Source organism: Myotis brandtii, unplaced genomic scaffold, assembly GCF_000412655.1.
Source record: "Myotis brandtii unplaced genomic scaffold, ASM41265v1 scaffold18, whole genome shotgun sequence".
In the NCBI taxonomy this organism is placed as follows: Eukaryota; Metazoa; Chordata; class Mammalia; order Chiroptera; family Vespertilionidae; genus Myotis; species Myotis brandtii.
In genome coordinates this window covers 4693903-4715709 of record NW_005356674.1, presented here as the reverse complement: position 1 = coordinate 4715709, position 21807 = coordinate 4693903, and the positions used below count along the sequence as shown (strand labels likewise).

The following is a 21807-nucleotide window of genomic DNA, read 5'->3' as shown; positions in this document are numbered from 1 at the left end:
CAGCCTCTGAGAGAGTGGTCCTCCCCACAGGGCTCTGTTCTCAAGGTCACACTGTCCCGAATCCAGCTAACAACAGTCTGAGACACCAGTACGGCCAAGCTGAGCTTTTTCTGAAGGCAAAGATTCCACTCTACTGCCAGGATTTTATTAAAAACAAGCAGCCAAATCATTTGAGCTTTTTTTTTTTTTATCTCAGCTCTTGGCTTCGCAATATTCCTGTAGTTTAGTCCCACCTGATTAAGCAGAGAGATGCATTTTCCTTTCAACCAAACGAGGGTCAGACGATTCCTTACTGAGTATTTACCAGGAACCTCTAGAAAGAAGGAACAGGAACTTGAACTCTTACGGGGCTTTCTCTTAGAGCCAGACAAGAAAGCCGGTGCTTTCCTTAGGGCCCCTCATTTGATCCTCGTCACGATCCCATGAGTGAGTTATTATCCTCCCAGGTCACAGAGCTGGTCAGCAGTGGAGCTGGCACACAAACCCAGATCTGACGCCAAAGTCCACGCCTCACGCATGACTGCCACATGAAACCAAACCCACCCAGGGCTCCGGGCCTTGGCTTGTGCCCAGGCCATAGGTGTCGGCTGAGTGGCCCATGAGCCTCCAGATTCCCAGGCTGACACTGTCTCCCTTTTTGAAGGACCCCTCTCGGCCCTGCCATCTCCACAGCAGGTGTGGGTGTGGGTGTGGGTGTGGGTGTGGGTGTGGCTGGAGAGATTGCCCTGCCGGCCAGAAACGTAGGCGAATGTGAGGCAGGGCACAAGAAGTTAGCTGGAGACTTCGTAGAGGGTCTGCCAAGGCCTGGCAGAGTGAGCACCACCCACGAGGTGGCCGCCTTGCCCAGCCCAGCCAGAACCTGGGCCCACAATCTGCTCTCAGCCACCCGTTCCCATTGACCACCCACGCCAGCTCCGGGACACTGCTGGACAGATAGGGGGCTCCCGCCTGGTCCTCCTCAGGGTCACAGAACTGGCCCAGAATGGGAGGCAGAAAAGACCTGGTGGAACCCACTGCCATTTCCAGGCCACCATGGTGGGATGCCCGCCTCTTAGATGCCTGGGAAAGAGTCTCTGAATCTTGGCCCATAGCCCCCCTTAAGCCAGCTCTAGGTCAGAGAGCGTCTGTAGTTGTCAGGAGGTGGCCCTGGAAAAGGCAAACCTGCTCTCAGGCCAACAACCCACTCCTAGCCTGGGCTGGCCGACTCGGTTATCCATCCCATCAGCGCAGTTTGCAGAATACAGCCAGGAAACGCTGTGAGTGCTGGGAGGGGCCTGCTCCGAGGGGGAGGGGCTCCGTCCTTGCCCTGCAGCTGAGAAGGAGACCAGGACCATCCTGGCCCAGCTTCCCTGCTCCACAGGGGCCTCTGGGGAGGATGCACCATGCCCTGCAAACCTTTGCCCCAAAGCCCCCCCATTACCACAGCCCCCAGGCCCTGTGGTAATAAGACACCAGCTACATCTACTACCTGAGCCTTATTTTCTTTTGTTCTGTTTTCAGAAAATAGAAAATCCAACCCCAACCTTGCGGCAAGGTGAGCAAGCCTGGGGGTCTGGGGCCAGGCTCCCCCCTCCACACCCACCCTGCCACCAGCGCGCAGAAAGGTGGCTCCAGACCAGGGCTCTGCCAGCTCCTACCCGGGTCCTGAGGGGCCGACTGGCTCACCGTAGGCTAAATGAGGAAACACGTGAAAAATCCCATTTCAAACGGTTCCCCCAAAGACTCCGACGGTAATTAAGAAATATGCAAAGCTCTTCATTGGACACTTTAATTAAGTGTGTTAATTCCCTTTGCCAGAGGATGCTCAGCCACCTGGGCCTCACTGAGGAGGGAGGAGGGAGGAGGGAGGAGGGAGGATGGAGGAGAGGAGGAAGGATGGGAAGGGGGTTGACAGGACAGAGGTGGGCTGGGCTGACCCAGACCCTTTCTCCTGCTCCAGTTGGGAGACGGACCCATTGCTGACCCTCACGCTGCCCCATTGTCCTCCACCCGTCCCATGTCCCCTGACCAAGCCCAGTGACCCCAGGAAAGCCTGCCCTGAGTCCGGGCTAGGGGTATCATCCACTAGCCTCACAATGCACCCCCACCTGCTGGAAAAGAGAAAGCCTGGGATGCAGGAGGAAGGACTGGCCCTATATGTGTCCCTGGCTGGCTATGGACCTTGGACCTGTCCAGTCCCCGCTCAGGGTCTCAGCTTCATTAGAGTAAGAAGGAACAGGGAGAGTGGGTCCTAAGAATCCCATCAGCATAACAGCCCATGCTTCAATCATGTACAAAGGGTGGGGACAGAAAAGGAAAAGGGAAAATAAAGTCCCGTGTGATCAGGAAAGCTAGGACTCCAGGTGGGGAGTTTTCCTCATGTCTGCAAACTCATGGGTACTCCCAGGAAGGCTGCTCCTCCATGCCATCACTCATCCAGAACACCTTAACTCGGCCTTGTGGTTCTGGGGACATGATGGCCTGCCAGGGCTGCACATGGTACCCGGGGCTGGGGCCGTGGAGGTTCAGCCCCAGTCTCCCTTCCTGACCCACCTCCTGCTGCCTTCCCCAGAGGTTTCACGTTTGGCAGGAAGAGGCGAGTTCCAAGGAAGCAGGTGGTCAGCAGAGTTGGGCTCGGAGAAACCCCAGCTCAGAGGCCACACCAGCACCGCTGGTTGCCACAGGGGAGGTTTGGCTACGTCTCCTCTGCCTGATGGCGTGCTCTCGTCTTAGCTTTTCTTCCTTTCCTCTCTAGCTTCCCCCCACTTACCTAAGCCCCCAGGCCCAGCCTGTAGTCTGGTCTTGACCTCAGCCCCTACCTCTCCCAGGACCCCATGAGCTTTCAGGACACTGTAAACCACCCCTGCCCAACCCAGTGCACAGAAAGGCGGCCCCAGACCAGGGCTCTGCCAGCTCCTACCTGAGTCCTGAGGGGCCGACTGGCTCACCGTGGGCTAAACGAGGAAACATGTGAGAAATCCCAACCCACACGAGGAGCTTCTAATTAAGCGAGTCTACTCCTGACCTGAGGTTTCCTCTTCTCCCCAATCGTTACTCTATATATTAATTGTCTACACAGATCAGCTGGATAGAGAGAATAGATTTCTCTTATGTACAATCCAGAATTTTGAGACAGATATAAGGCCAAGGAGACATAAACTAAAAAGAAAAGGCAGGAGCAAAAACTTTACTTACAGAAATACATCTTGTAACATCTTACTCAAGTCACTGCAGTCAGACTAAGAAGCTGCCCAATCTCCCTGGCAGTCATGGGATGATGTCAAAGCAAAAAATAAAAGTAAAAATACATGACCAGCCCAACTGCTATGGCTCAGCGGTTGAGCATCGACCCAGGAACCAAGGGTTCACTGGTTCGATTCCTGGTCAGGGCACATGACCGTATGGCAGGCTTGATCACCATTGGGGGTGTGTGCAGGAGGCAGCCGATCGATGACCTCTGTCATCAATGTTTTCTATCTCTCTATCCCTCTCCCTTCCTTTCTCTAAAAAACAATAAAAACATATTTAAAAAAAAAATACCTGACCAACTGTGACCAACGAGTCACAGTACTCGTGAGGTAAAACCAAACTGGTTGCTGAGCTTTTTATAGGAGTTGAATAGCAGAAAGGTCTTGAGAAGAGTCTAGAGTACAGAAACCATGTGGCCACTTACAGGGCAAATGTACATGTTTATGCAGTCAATTGAATGAACATCACTGATGAAAATCAAGGATGCTAACATCCCCTGTCCGAGCCAATGTTCGCAGTCATGGGCCCAGACCGATGTGCCTTACAAATAAATAATTAAACGAAAAACCAAGGTTCCAAGATTTCAGCTTCTGATCAAGATGAAGTAATAGGGACCAGATTTATCCTCTCATATGACAGAACCAAAAGACAGACACAATATATGAAATAATGATTTTCAAGACACTGGCCATCAGGCACTGAAGGTAATTACCTCTGAGAGGCATGAAACAAATGAGGTGAGCCCCACAGCTAACCCCCAAATTATTGCTTTGAGAAACTTTCAGGCTACAGCATAGGGAGGGGGGAGGCAGGTGGAACCTGATGGACTTCCTGAATTGAGGAGATAGAGCTGAGAGTCTGGAGTTCACAAGACAGAGTCCCAGAGAGGAGGGAGATGCACACAGAGAGAACTCCAGAGGTCTGCAAAGGGGCTCCTCCGAGTGTCCAGCTGCGGACCGCTTAGTACATGTGTGTAAGGAAACCTACTCAAGATGGGGGAAAGAACCACTCAAATGGATTAAAGGAAACAGTGCCTGGAATCCACACGGGGCCTGGGAGAGTGCCTGTTCCCACCTGTTCCGCCTGTTTCCAGAGTGGAAATCTGGGGACACTCGGGAGAGGAGTCAAAAGGGCTGTGCCTCCATAGTGGGTAATAATTAGCCCCACACTGAACACCACTCTGGTCTCAACTAACAAATCTTAAGAATGTTTACAGCACATGCCTAGATTGTGGGCTGGATCCCCAGTAGGGAGCATGCAGGAGGCAGCCAATCCATGATTTTTCTCTCACCATGGATGTTTCTATCTCTCTCTTCCTCTCCCTTCCTCTCTGAAATCAGTAAAAGTATATTTTAAAAAAAATTATCAGGTATGTTAAGAAACAATAAAATATACCCCTAAAGAGGGGGAGAACACAATCAATTGAAACCAACCCCAAACTGACACAGATGTTAGAATTAGCAACGACATTAAAAAAAAAAACACACGCAACTTATTCTAACTGCATGTCATTATGTTCAAAAAGCACTAGGCATTTGTTCTCTGAGGTGCAGAGGGTGAGAGGCTACTGAGAAACATGAGGGAAAGATGTTGTTTTTCTGACTTTTTATTGTTTTCTGTGAAAGCTTTTTCCTGCATGAAATCTTAGAAGCCAATGCAATTTCAGACCATGTTAATTTAAAACAGAGATATGGAGAATATTAAAAAGCACACGACAAACTTCTACAGGTAAAAACTACAATGGGCAGGGTAAAAATACACTGATGAGATTAACAATAGATTAGACATTACAGATGAAAGTACCAGTGAATGTGAAACATGCAGAAAAAGGATAAAAATAAATAATTGGAACAACAGTGAGTTGTGTGATGATGTCAAATAGCCTGATGTACATGTAATTGAAGTCCTCAAAAGATTGGAGGATGGGGATGGTGACAGCAAAATATATTTGAAGAAATAATTACTGGAAATATTCTAAATTTTAGGAAAACTATATACCCACAGATCCAAAAAGTTTAATGAATCTCAAAAAAAGGAAACATAAAGAAACCAAACAAGACACATCATATACAAATTGCACAGAATCAACAATATGGAGAAAGTCACAAAAGTAGCCAGGGGGAAAAAAGATACCTTCAGTACAGGGAAACAAAGAAGACAGCAATTTCTCCTCAGAAACAATGCAAGCAAGATGACAAAGGAGCCATTTACAAACTACTGAAAGAAAAAACCATTAATCTAGAATTCAATAACTTTCAGATATATAACATCTTTCAAAAACAAAGAAGAAATACTTTTCAAACATACAATGCTGACAGAATTTATCACCAGCAGACACTCACAACAAGAAATGTTACAAGATGTCCTTTAGGAAACTGAAATGACACCAGATGGAAATGTGGATTTACACAAAGGAATGAGGAACACAGGACATGGTCACTACATGGATAAATATGTAAGATTTCTTTCATATTGTTAAAATCTCCTTATAACTGACTGTTTAAACAAAAATTACTACACTATGTTGGACCACAGACCCAAGAAAACAGAGAACAAAAATCTTGTTACCTTGACAGAAACTATACAGACTAGAAGAAAAGAAAATGACATCTTTGAAGGAGTAGAAGAAAAATATTGTCAACACAGAATTCTATACCCAGCAAAAATCTTTCAAAAATGAAGGTAAAATAAAGAAAATCAAATGCTGAGATAATTCATTCTAACAGACCTGCAACACAAGAAAGGAAGTTTTTTGGCAGAAGGACAGACCTGCACACTCACACTACAGCCAACATAGGCAGGACATACATTCAAAATCTGATAGACCTGGATTTTAATCCTGGCTCTGCCACTTATTTCCTGTGTGATCTTGGGTTAGTTACTATCCTCTGAGGCGCAGCTTCCTTATATTAACAACGAGAGGTCCGGTGCCTTGGCTGGCCTGGTGCCCAGTGCCTAGGGTAGGGTCCCTAGGCCTGGCTGGTGATCAGGGCTGATCTGCAGGGCAACCGGCGGGGTGATGGGGAGGGGGGTGGGGGCCCGCTGGCACCCACCTTGGCTGGCCTTGTGCTGAGGGGTGGGGGCAGCTCCTGTGTTGAGCATCTGCCCCCTGGTGATCAGTGCGCATCATAGCGACCAGTCATTACACCGTTCATTTTGCCGTTTGGTTTATTTGCATATTAGCATTTTATTGTATAGGATGGGAGCAGAAATGACTACCTCACAGCAGTGTTATGAATCCTCTGAGAACAGTAAAAAGTTAACATTCTGGGTGAAAAGCATATGGGAAGTCTTGGTACTGTTCTTGCAATTTTCTATAAGCCTAAAGTTATGTCAAAATAATGCTGATTTGAAAAATTATGCACACACATGTACACATCCATTTCTCTCAGATTACTGGCACATTCAGGAAATATTGTGCTGATTAGTTAGACATTCTGGTCAACATGACATTTTCCTAAGGAACTAGACTATAACTATACTTGGCATCAAATTAATCTTCACAGTGAGGCAGGATCTAGCTGGGTACTGGGGAACTGCTGTGAGCACTTCTAACCACAGACCAGGAGATGGAGCAAGTCCAGATAGATCAGCTCAATGGGCCGAACCCATGTGTAACCACCATGTGTGCATGTTCACTGATACGTGCAAACACACACACACACACACACACACACACACACACACACACACTCAACAAAACAGGCACCAGAAGCCCTGGTGTATGGAAACCCTCTAGTTCCCCTGGTGTCTTAGCTGTGAAACTGAGAACCTTACAAATACAACATTTTACAAGAAGCCTCAGGGCTTCTTGAAAACCACCTGAGATCTGACTACACAGCTTATGTGGGCTGCAGAGCTCCTCCCACCCAGTCAATCCACCCACTGTCTGGACCCTCTCTGTCTCATGGAGTCATCTCAAACACTTGTCAGCTTCAGGAAGGGGCAAGGTCTATCTTCCAGGTTCCACACCAGCACCAGCACCATCACCAGCACCCGCTAGCTTTGAGGACTAGCCACCCTCCAACATCATCTCAGAAAAGGAGTTTCTGCCCAGAGCATACACCATCACCTTCTGGCCTGGCTTTCCTGGATAGCCAGATCGGTGAGCAGAATGTAGTCCATTTCAATTGGTTTGGAGCTCAGCCCAGTTCCAGCCAGACCCTACACATGCCAATCACATCCATGTGTCTGAGTGGCTGCCTGGGTGCTGTGAAGAATTAATTCATAATGAGTATATGTATGTTTGAGAGAAATGTAAGTATGCTTAATTCCCATCACCAGCTGATCTTTTGACAAGGTCAGTACGAATGCAATTTGGCAATTTACTTAACTGATAGGAACTCTTGGCCCATCCACAGCATGGTGTTTGGTAAAGTAATATATATGCTCATGTTTATCCTTTTCTTGCCAAGGAAATTGCTGGTGGCATTGATGTGAAAAGCCTCACTTACAGGGGCAGTGAGATTGGGGAGGAAAAGTGTTGAGAGGCATGGCTTGTGTTTCCTAGATTGTTAGTTGAGGTCCAGTCAGAGGGGCTTTGTGACAATGGACCCACAGCTCCCATCCCTGGGAGCACAGCTGTGGCCAAGTTCACTCAGGAAGGTAGAAGGTGGCCTCCAGATTGTAGGCTGCTGTAGGCAGAGCATCATCCCAGATGCCACCCCCTCTCAGAGGAACCCCTGGGCTGGACAGCCTTGGGTGCTGACTCTGAGTTCTCCATGAGCCTAGAGAGCTGTTCCTGGCACTTTTGCTGGCCCAGCTTCACTCCTGTCCTCACACAGCCCGCACAGTGCTGTTCACCTTGCTGCTTTGACAAGGAGAAATTGGGTGCAATCCCAGGCCCTGCGCCTCCACAGTCAGCTGGTGAGAAGAATGGACATGTAGACTTCCCCATTCTCAATAGACAGAAGCCTCCTCCTGCCCTCAGGACAGACTCAAAGTCACCTGCTCAGGACTGACTCAAAGAGTAGGGACAGGCTTCCAGCTAATGTTTAGTGTTGTGTTCTGGGATGGAAAAGGCACTCTAGATTCCAATGACCACCCAGCAGGGAACTGTGTCTCCACCCCTGTTGGACCAGAAATGACTGCTGGTCAGGCTTCGGGGTGGCCAGAGGGCCAGGCCATGGGAATGGAGTTAGGGGAACTGGGTTAATACCCAAGTCTGCCCCTGGGTTTGGATGCCTGGGTAACCAAGACAGGGAGATAGCCAGGCTCACCTGTTTCCATCCCACAAGCTCCGGGCCCTAAGGAGCCCATCTCAAAAGCAGCACCACAGATGGCATAAGCCATCAGAGCTCTGGAGCTGATCTTGTCCAAGCTGCGCACTGAACTGAGAAGTTGTGAAGGTGGAGAAGAGGGGCCACTTGCCCAAGATCACACAGCCCCAGGGTCATGGCCAGACAGTACCTCTCCCCGTGCACAGCCAAGAAGAGCTCCACCTCAGAGGTTTGTCTGAGTCCAAGTGTACCTAGGACAAGAAGACCCTGCCTCCTGAAGTCCCAGTGGAAACACAACACGGGAGGAGCCAAGGAAGAGCAAAGAATAAACAGTACCAAGGACAGAAGGCTGGCTTCCAGAAAGATCTCAGATCAGAGTAGCCTCAGAATGCCAAGTCATGGCAAGAAGGTACCTAGAAAATCTGACAAGAAAAATCAAAGGTGCAGAAGCAGGAGAGTTTGCTCAAGGCCACATGAAGGGAGAGCAGTATCAGAGTGGGAACCAGAACCCAGCTCCCAGGGGCTTCCCTCGTGCCTGCTGCGGGTGGCCCCAGCCAGCTTTGTAACTGGGAGCAGGTCACAGCCCCTCCTGGATGCTCCAACTCCTCGTCTGCGAAATGAGGGCATCTCTAAGGCATTCCCTCCCTCAAACATCTTCACCCCATCTGTATTGGTTATCTGTGCTGTGTAACAAACACCACAACCTTAGTAGCTTAAAACAACATACATGACTATGTCACAGTTTCTGTGGGGCAGGAGTATGGGCACAGCTTATCTGGGTCCTCTGCTCAGGGTCTTACAAGGGTGCAATCATGGTATCAGCTGGGCTATGTTTCTTTCCAGAGCTCAGGATCCACTTCCAAACTCCTGAGGTTGCTGACAGAATTTAGTTCCTTGTGACTGGAGGACTGAGGTCCCCATTTTCTCAGGGGCTGTGGGCCAGGGGCTGTTCTTTTTTCCTAGGGGCCATCCACAGTTCCTTGCCACGTGGCCCCCTCACAGACCCTCTCACACATGGCAGGTACATCCCATCACCTTTACAATACCATATTGGCTAGAAGCATGTCTCAGGATCCAAGTGCATTCAAGGGGAGGGGACCATGCAAGGATGTGTCACTGGTGGTCACCTTAGGTCATGTCTACCACACCATCATACATTCACAGGTTCCTAAGAGATGCTGTCTCTACTCAAGTGCATTCAAGGGGAGGGGACCATGCAAGGATGTGAGTCACTGGGGGGTCACCTTAGGTCATGTCTACCACACCATCACACATTCACAGGTTCCTAAGAGATGCTGTCTCTACCCCTCACTCAGCCTCCACCCCCTTTCCTATATTGGTGAAGTAGCTAATCACCTCACAGGTCTCTGTCTTAAGACTGAAGCTACCAGCTGGCCTGGATGGAGGCTGTGGGTAGGCAGGGGCTGACCCCTGTGGTGCCTGCTTCACTGAGTATTCTGCACACTGCCCAGCCAGTTCTCCCGCATCACACCCAGGCCTCCCCCAAGCGGAGGTGGATGGATGAGCCAACACTGCTGTCCACACCAGAACCTGGCCTTATTTGGCCCTTTTGCTGCATGGTGGAGGTAGGAGAGGAGCCAAGTTCTTTTGGACCAACATCTAGGGTGCTGCCCTCTTCTGATGTAGGTGGGGGAGGAGCAGGGTGGATAGGCTGGCTGGGCACCTTTTCAGGCCTGCATTTCATATTCTGGCCTGGACAGAAGCCTGCAGTGTTTTGGCTGGATATGGAGGAATGGAGGGGGAGACTTAATGAATTAGAATCAGGGGAGAATGTCTGGATCTTGGTGGTACACGTAGGATCTGTTAATATCCTAAAAATAAGTGGCTAATTTGATAACAGTCTTTTTTTTTTTTCCTCCCTGAAAAGAAATCCTTCCCAGAGGTTCTAACACAGAGAGCAGAACCAAACAAAAATCTCCTGCCCCCAACACTACACCCTACTCACAGCAGCCCAGCCTGGGAACTGCTGGAGCTGGGAGCTGCTGGGGAGTGAGACAGCTCAGTCTGCTCACTGATGCCCCATGTTGGCAGCACTGGGGGAGCGAAGCTGATGGGCGTCCTCCCTGATCCCCAGGGCGAGGTGAGGACTCTTCTCTCCACTCCTCCTGTTCTGCCTGGCTGCAGGTTATCTGCCATCATTATAGCAGCAGCCCCGCTGCTCACCTCGTCCTCCACACGAAACAGAATCGGTCCAATATGCAGTGATGCCTCCGTGGGAAACGTCCGCATTCTATTCCGTTTGGTCAGAACCCAGGGATGGACAGCGCCACTAGAGCAGCAAACCACCCTGGCTTTTTCAAAGCCCCAGGTCATGGTCACAGACAGGCTGTAGCTCGCTAAGCCTGTCTGTGTCTGGTGGCAGCACCTTCCTCCTCCATCTCCGTGATTTCACAGCTCCCTTCCCCCCACACCCGTTTTTCTCTCCTAGCCCTCTCCCTTCATTGGAAGAGGAAATCAACAAGAAACAATTGTTCTAAATGCTTCCCTTTACCCTCTCAGTCTGTGCAGCGTTTACTCCCCGCTCAGCAACAGGTCAGCCTCTCTCAGAATTAGCCACCCCCAGAGAGACCTGTCTCTGCTGCAGAGGCCACAGGCGCAACTCTCCAGTCCCGAACCAGGAATGGGTTTTGTTTTTTTTTGGTTCTGCCTCTGCCTCAGGGGTAGGAGCAATGGGGGACCAGCGGGTGTTCCCACAGGTCAAAGCTGAAATGAACTGCTTGTGGCCAGCTTCCAGGCCAGCCCTTCTCCAGGCCAGCAATCCTGGCAGGGAGACACCCTTGCTGAGCACCCAGCCGAGGCGACAGCTCTCCTTACCCGCCCTGACCCCAGAGACAATTATGCTGGCACTGCGCAAAGGGCCATGGGTGGTGACGGAAACATGCTGTGGTCACTGATGATGCCTAATAGGATATTGTCCACCCACCAGGCCCCCTGGCAAAGGAGTGCAGGTGGCGCTCAGTAACCTCCACGGGCCCTGCCTGGACAGAAGGCAGGAGGAGCAAGGAGCAGGGGTCACCAGGGCTTTGGAGGCTGGGGTTTCAGGCCTCGAGAACAGACCATGAGCTGGCCTGCAGGCAGGGAACTGCACCAACTGGCCTGAACAGGCTGCCTGCTCTGGGTTAGGGCTGGGTTCAGGATGGCAGCCCCACCCCCACTCTGGCTCCATGGCTCTTGCCCTTTCGCTTTTTGTGCAGCCAGTTTAAGGTTGGGTTTCTGTCTCCAAGGCAGAGAGGGGCGCTCTCCCCTACACATCACTGCCTCCCTCAAGTCCTGAGGGACCCCTGAGCTTGCTGGGAAGCTGGAAGCTGGTAGAGAAGAGCAAGGGAATCCCTGGGAGAAAGCAAAGAAAGCGAGTCAAGTGTCCCTGGAAGAGGAGCCTAGCAAGGGAGGGGGAGCTCACACACCCGCCTGCGGCCCGCCTGCGCCTGCCGGATGGCAAGAGAGTAGAGGGAGTTCTCACATTCAGTCACCAGAGGGGTCTGGGGAAGCTCCTGCACCCAATGACCATGGGGCAGAGGGAGCTCACAGACCCAATGACCAGAGGGTGGGGAGCACAGATGTCTAATAGCCAGCTCCTCACGGAGTAGTCCATTCTGCCCTGGGCAGGTGGCAGAAGGGGGGAGTCTGGGAGGGCTGCCAGCGTCCTGGAGCACCCCCTTGGCAGGACGGAAGCAGTCAGGGAACCCAGGGCGTGTGGAGGCAGGAAGGACAGAGGAGCTCGAGGTGGCCAGTTTTGGTACATCCGAGGATGGTGTGACCTTGCAGGGAAAAACCAAGCTCCTCCTCGACAAGCCTTCATTGTTCCTGCGTCCTCGCTACAGAAAAGCATCAGGGAAACAGACATCCCCAGTGGGGCTGCACTTCAAGCCAGAGGAGAAACCCTGGCTTACCCTCTCACGAGCCCTCCTCTCATTTTATCCTCAGAATGTTCCCAGCCTTGTCTGGTTCAGGCTGCCTGGATCTCCTGTCTCCAATCGGACCCCACCCCACCTTCTTCTTCTAATCCATGATCATGTCCCTCCTTAATCCAAACCCCAGTGCCTGGAGGGAAGACCCTGACTCCTGCATGTGGAAGCGAGGCTCTCTGGGGCCTGACTTCGCCTACTTGTCCAAGTTCACAGCTCCTGCTCCCACCATGCTATGCCCACCTGGGCCACAGCCCAGCCACCTTGCACCACACACTCCATTCCCTGGAATCCCCAAGCCCTTTACAACCTTCGGCCTTGACACAGCCTGGCCCTCTACTTACCATGCCCACCTTTGTCTGCCCAAGAAGTCCTGCTCACTGTGCACAACCTCCTCCGGGAAGCCTTCCCTGACAACCCCAGCAGACCCCGCCCACAGCCTTGCTCGGTACTGAACATTGTCTGGCTGGGACTTATGACCTGCTTACCTCGCCAGCTGCTGTCCTAATCACATGCCTCAAAGCCTTCGCCCCTGCAGTCCACCTGGGCTGTGCTCCCGGGGAAGTACCAGAGCTGTGAACATGAGGTGCTCTCCCGTGAGCAGCTGTGGGGGTCCCACTGAGCGGGGCAGAGTGAGTCTGTCCCACTTCCTGCCGGGATGGGAAGCAGGGAAAACACCCACCAGGGAGTCAGAGACCCAGGTGCCCTTCCCGGCTCAGCAGTAAGCACTCTGGGTCCTGCACGCCATGTGAAAGCCTTCACCTCTCAGAGCCTCATGGTCTTCATTTATAAAAGGGGACATGCAGCTCTTCCTGTCAGATCACACGGATGTGCGCCTTGCAGCTCATGACACAAAACTGACAGATCAATGATTCTCAAAACCTCGCAGCCCTACCTATCTTCCCCTCATCCATCTACAGAGGGGGGCTGCTGTCACTATTTCATTAACAAAATTACCTATCACCTGAGCGTTTACCACGAGCCATGCAGTGAAATATTTAGTCTTCGTGAAACCCCAACAAGGCAATAATCACCCCAGTGTCTGGTGAGGAAAATGAGCACAGAGTGGTCCTGTTCCATCTCAACACCATCCAGACATGGGGGGCGGGGGGGGCTAGGGAGGAAGCCGGGCCTGAGGAGGATGGAGTGAGAGATGGGATTGGAGTAGGAGCTGGGGCGGGGTCAGTAAGTTGGCTCGTCTGGTGGAAACACTGCAAACCTCTCTAGGTGCTGGCCCTTTCCCTGCCTTCCCTGCTTACACCCTGCTGCCTGGCTGCAGAAGGAAGTGTCCTAGAGATGGAGTACCTGGGAGCTGTCACATGCTCTGTCCTCATCATAGGTCCCCTCTGTACAGAATAAATGTCTGCCAGCAGGAAGGGCAGGACAGCTCCATCCCTGTTGCCTGGCAACCCGAGCCAAATACAACCTCAGATGGATGAGCCAGAGTACCCTGGGGGCACACGAGGGAGAGCTGGGCCCAGGGAGGTGGGCCAAGACTGCCTCCCAGGAGAAGAGGGTGCAGGCTGGAAAGGACCCTGCTCTGGGGCCTGCTGGCAGAAGATCCAGGGGTAAAATAGCTGACGGACACCCTGATCCCACACCCTCATCCCTGCAGCCCCTCTAACCCCTGTGACCAGCAGTGCCACCTCTCCAGGATGGGAGTGCTACTGGCTTGGCATCATGTTCTAAGATGGCACTGAATTATGAGCAAGAGTTAGAGATCCATTGGCTGGAGTGGTCACTCAGTCCAGCAACCTCTGGGGACACATCGAGAAAGCCAGAGATGGGATAGGGCTTGTCCAACCACACAACTGGCTGGCGGCTGACCGGGGCCAGAATCAGGGTCTCCAGGGCCCTGGCTGCTCCAGGCCTGGGGGGAGGATGAGGCCAGCCACTTACTTTGGTTAGTTCTTCCCTTTTTAGTACTTAGTTCTCAGCTGAAACCTGGGTAGTGTCTTTCCTCTATGCAGTGGGCCGAGGAGTGACTTGGGAGATTTAGCTACCTCCAGATAAGCCATTCATTCGGTGTGAGGATGGAGTGCCTGCTATGCAATCCACAACTCCAGCTCCATCAGACTTCCACATGGAGACTCAGCCTTCTTCCTATATCCCTCCCCTCTTTCCTCCCGGCTCTGGGCTCCAGTGCCCCTCACCAGCCTAGGGGAATCTAAGGACTTCCCGCCCACCCCCATGCTGTGATCTGCTGGCTCCTCCTCAGCTAAGAGCTTGATGAACTCCCTAAGAGGCATTTATAAGTGACCTCAAGTCCATAAGGCTGCCGTGGTCCTCTGTCCCATCTTCCCCCTCCCTGGCCTGGGCCTGCTTTAGAGGCACAAAGTGGAGGAAAAGGCCCTTCCTGGTACTAACAAGCCAGATCACTGTGTTTCTCATAGTGACTGGGTTTGAATCCTAATCCTGCCACGCTAGCAGTGAGTCCCTGGGCATGACCAGCTCTCACTGATCCTCCGCCCCCTGACCTGCAAAATGGGTGAATCCACGTCTATTGCAGGGTGCCCCGTGCAGAGCCGCGGGCAGTGTTCCTAAGTGCCACCTGAGGTTAACGGGAGGAGGGATACGGGAACCCAGGAGGGTCGGCTCCATTTTGTCAGGAAGGACAGACAGACTCACTCAGAACCCCTCCCATCCATCCTCCTTCCAAGGCCCTAAAATGACCATCCTTCCCACGTGTAGAGGGGACTGAGCCACTCCCCAGCTGAGGATCCTCCACCAGTTCCCCATTTCCTTCAGAAAAAGTGCCAGCTCATGGCCGACCCAGCCTCTGTGACTCACCCTCACCTCCTCTCCAGCCTCAGGGGAAGCTGGGTGAGCTGGTTACCTCAATACTGGAAGCCCTGTCCTCTGGGGAAACCCCACTAAGTAACATGCCCATCACCCACAAGTGCTGGAAGAAACCTGTGGTCTCCGGCACAGAAGGCACACAACTGAGGTCTCCCTCTCCCTCCCCGTCCCAGACCCTACTGCCCCCCTTCCCCACCCCTCTGTCCAGGCACCTGCTGGGGCTCCAGGCTGCCAGTCTTTGAATGCATTTCCTGGAAGAAGCCTTTGCTTAAAGGTTCTTTTCTACTCATGGGCGAGGTATAATCTGCTTCCTCCTGGACCCAGCCTGTCCTTTGGGTATGTCACCACCTGGGAACAGGTGTTACCTGTCCCAGAACACGTGGTTGGGTCACCACTGGTCTTGTTACCAAGAGACCAGAATAAATATGCTTTTCTACTAAAAAGAAATAATTTTACTAAATTGATAAAGTATTCATAGCATTGAACATTTATTTTTTTAAAAGATCTCACTTAGTTTAAGGGAAAAATTATAAAAATAATAAAGGAAATTGGAAATTTCAAGCCCCAAGGAACAGTAAAGAACCTCTCTTAGGAGTTAGAAATCTAGCCCTGCCCAGGGCCCACCTTTTTCCTGCAGCCTGTCTTTTAGCTCTAACCAAATCTGCCCATATCAGGGCATGGCCGGTACTTCCTCCTGGCAACCTCTCCCATCTTCTCTTCTCTGGTAAGAATTAGAATAGGATGACAGACTGAAGGACAGTGGAGAAAATGCCCAGCAGTTTGACAGTAGTCCACCCTGATGATTATGAATTTTCTATTCTACCAAACCTTTTCTCATCTTCCTCAATGGTTCTGTCCAACAATTTTTCTACATTATTTACATTAAGACCAACAGTCCTGCACATGCAATGGTTCATTCATTCAGCAACAGTGAAAGAGATGGGGTGGGGATGGGACACAGGTGATAGCCCCTCAAAGGCCTGCCCCAGGTGAGTTTGCAATGCCAGGGAGACACCTATAAGGATAAATAAATGTTCATGGGCTGATTTTAGGAATGTACTAAGTCACAAAAGGACAATGAGGTTATTTTGTTATATTTTAATGGGATTCATTGTAATATGGGGGCTGCAAATGATTCATGCAAAAGATGGTAATTACTATTACATCTGCACAATCAGAACATATTCTACCCATTCCTTTTTTCTCTTCTGGTGAGTTCTGTTGTCTCTCATTAGCACTGAGGTGCAACTTTTCTCTTCCACCAAGTACAGGTGAATTCTCATCTTGGTGTCTGACTCTCACGTCGCACACACCTCTCTCAGCAAAGGAAGCAAAGGTTCTGGGTCTGTACTCAACATCCAAGGTTCCCTCTCTCATTCCAGACACGGAGGACGAGAGAGAGGTTGGGAGGAGAGAAGGCAAGGCTGAGAAGCCTAAGGAGCAGGACAGTTTGGTGATCGACCCCAGATCTCACAGTGAGCTCTGCTGGCATCAGGCTTGGATGCGTCCCTGCCTTCCCACCTCTGGTGGCCTTACTGCCTCCTCATAGGTCTTCAGAGATGGTGGTGGGGATGGGGGCACCCTGAGAATGAGATGAACCGTGTGAGTCGGGCATGACCAAGACTAAACGGTCTAATTGTCTGGGAAAGATTCTAAGCGTCACTGGTAAGTCTTCTGGCTTGTGTCAGGATGAAGAAGCCTGTTTCAAAGCCGCCTTGACTCCCTTCCCCATTATTTTTTTAAATGTTTTGTGTGTGTGTGTGTGTGTGTTTTTAAATTGATTTCAAAGAGAGGAAGGGAAAGGGAGAGAGAGAAACATCAGTGATGAGAGAGAATCAGTTTGGCTGCCTCTAGCTCGCCCCCTAATGGGGATCGAGTCTAAAACACCAGACATGTGCCCTGACCTGGAATCACGACCTCCTGGTTCATGGGTCGATGCCCAACCACTGTGCCACACCAGCCAGGTGACTCCCTTCACTATTAATCTGTTGATGGGCCAGCAGCAAATCTCACACAGCAGGATAACCTCATCATTTCCAAACTGAGATCCTTAACCTCCTGAAGATGGGGAGGGGACTGACAACTAAACCCTCGTCCTCTTAACCTTCTGAACTTTGCCCTTAAGGGGCTTCATATTCAGTTAGGGTTTTTGCACTTAGGGAAAAAGCTAAGAAACATTTTTTAAATCCCGAGTAACTGAGATAACAGAAGTCACAGAGCAGCATGTGATTGTTTTTTTAAATTGCTCAGGAAAAAACAAACATGGTGAGTGCCCAGGGGAGCCAGCCAGTCTGGGAGTCAGTGGAGAGAAAAAACTTCTGGTACGGATTTCAGGCACAACCACCAGGCCAGCAAAGGGTGGTTGTGGGTGCTGTGGGTGGTGTGGGTGGCAGGAGGGCAGGGTTCAGGCTAAGCTGGGGAGGGTGAGCCCTCCAGACAGTGGGGGGGGGGGCAGAGGGGCCAATGAAGGCTCCTTACCCTGGAGGACTGGGACCAAAGTGGAGGAAAAGGCCCTTCCCGGTACTAACAAGCCAGACACCTGAGAGTCGCCCTTGTCCTCCTGCTCCCCCACCCCACACACTTTCTCCCCAGAAGGGAGGACAGACAAGGCTCCCGGGAGAGGGGGCGACCCCTGGAGGACCTACTCCCTGCACGTGGCCTAAAGGAGCAGCAGCCGGCTGCCTGTAGAAGCATCTCCTCTATGTGCTTCCAGAGCAGCTGTCGTGGCTCTCACAGGCCTTTACGGTAATTATCCCCACAACTGTCTGCACTCCCCAGTGGACCATAAGGTCCATGAGGCGGGGAGACACTCAACGATCTGATTAAATAAATAAATGGGTGATGGAAGGAGGGAGGGCGAAAGAGGGAGGTAAGGAAGGGAGAGAGGGGGCAGTGAACAAGTGCCTTAAGGACCGCGCGGGGCAGCCGCACACAGGGTCACAGGGCGGCACAACTCTAGGGACACCACTCAGGTTGTCCTCAACGTGGATGGCACCTGCAGCAGCACCACTGGCAGGGGCAGGGCAGGGAGGTGGCTGGTCAGAGGGAGGGGCTGGCCTGCCGGCCTCCGCCTGGGAAAGTGGCTGGAACCTGTTGTGTCCATCCATCTTCCTGCTGCTAGAGGAGTCCCAGGGAAGGAAGCTCGGAAGAGGCCACAGCCCATCCGATACATTCACATCCCTCCTCCTCACTACACACACCGAAATGAACCTCAGCCCCCTTAGAATGCCTTCAGAACTGAGGAGGAAGATGTGTCCCCCAGACCCACTCTCCTTCCTTAGACACCTGCCCGTGCCTGTCTTCTCGGCTGCCACCACATACCCCCATCGGGACTGGTGTGCGTCTCCCGGCTGTCCCCCACCACTGCCAGCAGCAGGGGCATGGCCAGCAGCCCAGAGAGCCATCGAAGTCCCAGCAGAATTGCACAGCCTTCCCAGTGCAAGGACACCCCTTATCCTGGGTCCACAGCACCCTCCCCACAATGCTACCCACTGCCAGGCTGACCCTGCCAGCCTGTATTCCACGGTCCAGTGGACAGAGGTCATTCTGCTGCCAGGAGCAGGGGCTCTCTCACCGGCTGGAGGTGTTCTCTCATGAGTGGCTCTTCAAGGCTTCCTACTCAAACCAGGTCCCTGGCATCTCTGGAAGCCTGACGCTTCTCCTCATCACCAGGCTCCAGGCTGGACACTCCTCTTTGGAATCCAGCGGTCCTCACACACTTGCCGGGCACAGAAAATCAGAGAAGACCACATCTCTCCAGATCCCTCCCCTGGCCCCTTCCCAGGGGACTCAGCTCATTCAGGGAAGCCCAGCTACTAAGTCTCGGGTATGGAGAAGGTGAGGGAACCTCCGAGGTCACACAGGGAGGGAGGGAGAGCTGGGGATGGGGGGGTGGAGTGAGCGCCAGAGCTCAGGGTCTCCCTCCACTGCAGAGGCTGCACAGGATGCTGGCACAAAGGACCAACACAGGCAAAACTGTGTTCAGGTGAGACGACAGCAGTGGCTGCAGGGGCAACTCCCCAGTCCCACCACACTCAGAGATGCACATTCCCCTGCCCAGCTCAGGCACCCCGAAAGCTCTGTAAAACTTAAGGTAACCCACTGATGACACACCCATGTTGGAGGAAGCTTTTCAGAGCCTAGGACTCCCTGCTGGGAGGGGCCAGAGTGGCCAATAGCCAATCCCACTGATAGCAGAGACTAACATCCATAATGACCGTGCTCCAAGGACCCACAAACCCTGCCCCCAATCAACTAGCCCTGTATTCCCACCCAACCCAGCCCCAAGCCTGACCAGGTAGTGGCAACCCTCACCCTCTCTTAGGAAGACTCCCCAGTTCTGGGCTTCCTCAATTCAAGGTCATCTCATTTCCCCAAGGACATGTTAGTGACTGAGAGCAGGAGATGACCCACAATGGGATTCTGGGTAAGTCCTCCCCATCCCTGGGGCCCAGACATCCCACCTAACACTCCAGGAGGCGGGGGCTCCATCTCTGAGGCCAGAGCTCTAATTTCTGTGATTTCAGCAGCAAAAGGGGATCTGCAGGACTCAGCAGGGGCCTCAGCCCATCAGGGATGCTGAGGGAGCCCTGAGTTTTCACTCAAACTCCCCCAAGACATTGTCCTCAGCAAAGCCCTGGCCTTTTACTAAAACATGGTCAGACTTGGAATAAACAAATGTTCATGGAGAACCTCCGAGGTCCTGGCCCTTCGAGGGGCACTAGGGAAACATTCAGGAGTAAGAGGATTGTCCTCGAGTAACCATTCCACAGAAAGAGAAACGGAGGCTCAGCGATGCCTCAAAATCTGCTCTAGGAGCTGAAGCTCGGAATTCCCTGCACAATTCTCTCCCAGGGCTCCGGGCCCAGTGAGGCCAGCACTGGGGTGGGGAGACCCTGAAATCCCTTTAGGCCTGGGGAAAAGTGGAACTGAAACTGGAATCTATTAAGATCAGAAATTCAGAGTCCAGGCCACAGGGCTGGCTGGCTGAGTTGTCCTTGTTCTGAAATGCCCATCCCCACACTAGGGCCTGACCACCTTCTGATACCCTTCCCCCTTACCATCCATCCCAGGTAATGGGCAGCAGACAGGAGACTGCCATGTGACCCCCACAACCCACAGGCACACACACCACAGTAACAGTGTTCCCTGAGCCCACCAGGTCCTCCCAAGGTTGCCTGCATCTTGGCCTTTGGCACAGAAAGACACAAACTCGGTGAACTGGTCTGGTCCGTAGAGCCAGAGCGGGGAGTCCTGCCCCCAGGGGCTGCCTTCTCCCTGAGAAGAGCTGGGCAGGGCCTGCAGCTCCAGGGTGAGAGGCCTCCGGAGGGATGCACTGAGAACCATTCCTTCCTACAGGTGTCACACGGGCCCATGCTCTTCAATCCCGTCTTCCCACCTTGGGACCCACCTGGGTTTCAAAGATGCTTTCCCAAGGGAGGCTGCTAGCAGCAGGGAAGCCGAGTCTCTCCCCTCTCCCCGCCCCTGGCCGGCTGCCACGGTGACCTCCCCTCCCCCAAGAAGGGCGGTGAGCTAGGAGGTGGGGGTGGGAAGAATCGCTGCCAGCGCTCTCGGGAGGGGTGCGGGGAAGCTGGGCAGGGCGTGTCGCCTGATCCTTTCTCTGTCCAGGGCCAGGCTTCACCGCCGCCTCCGGGTGAGAGGCACCCCTGCACCATCCCCCAAATCGGCTTCGCGTTGGGGAATCCTTGCTGCCATCGCCCAGACCCCGGAGCCCTAAAGAGGCTAACACATGCCGGTGAAGGGCAGCGGGTCTAGAACCTTCTGTGTCCAGGGGAGTAGCCAGGGGACATAAGCCAGGAGAAGGAGGCGCCCCACGGCCCAGATTCGCTCCTTCGAGAGGAAGCAGGTGTCCGTTTATACCCCCGTCCCCCGCCCTTTGCCTCTGGGCCTGGACGCATGGTTGCGGGCAGGGTCCGCGGGGAACCGCTCCGGTGCATTGCGCGGGGGTCGGCAGACGCCAAACCCACCTCTTTCCCCCAGAGGGGCGGACAGGCTCGGCGCCCTCACCCCGCACAGCTCGGGGTCACCTGCTCGGCCCGGACCGGGCAGCGCGTCTCCCAGGATGCGCTTTGAATAAGTCCATGCCAATCGGCGGGCCTGTGGACGCGCATTCCCAGGCCCACGCCGGCCCCTCTGCCACGTGAGCAAATCAAATTTTCGTTGCTTTACATGCTCCGCACCTGCACCTGCACCTGCACCGCACCCCTAGCCCCCACCCCAGATCCCACTGTCACCCCCATCTCTGGCCCCAGCGTTTTCTATCCTTGGTCCCTCCCCTGCCCGGCCCCGCCCGAGCCGCCCCGACCTCCAAAGCCCATCCCTCCCTCTACTCGGGCGTGGAGGGGCCTCTCCCTGCCGGGGCCGGGGTCCCAAAGGGGTGTGCGATTTGGCGGCGGGGGACGACGGCGCCACGCCGAGAGACTAAGCGGGGTACTTACCGCTCTGCTCCCCCAGGAACACCAACTTGAATTTTCTCAGTGGGTTCCCAAAATCTCCCCCTGCGGACATGGTGCTGGCAGCCGGGGCCGGGAGAGAAGGAGGAGAAGCGAAGGAGCCGGAAGGGGAGAGGAGGAGGGCGCGGGGAGGCGGCCGGCGGTGCGGGAGCCGGAGGGGGA

General features: G+C 53.0%; 1 protein-coding gene across 1 annotated transcript in view; it reads right to left on the bottom strand.

Annotated features, from left to right (window-relative positions):
- The window catches only part of RAB6B (RAB6B, member RAS oncogene family), a 47444-nt gene extending 25643 nt beyond the window's left edge, over nt 1-21801 (bottom strand). The window contains exon 1 of the mRNA XM_005863560.2: nt 21631-21801. Coding sequence (XP_005863622.1) covers nt 21631-21700 — 70 coding nt within the window. The 5' untranslated portion in view covers nt 21701-21801. The remainder of the gene's footprint in view (nt 1-21630) is intronic.
- Between the last annotated feature and the right edge of the window lie 6 nt (nt 21802-21807).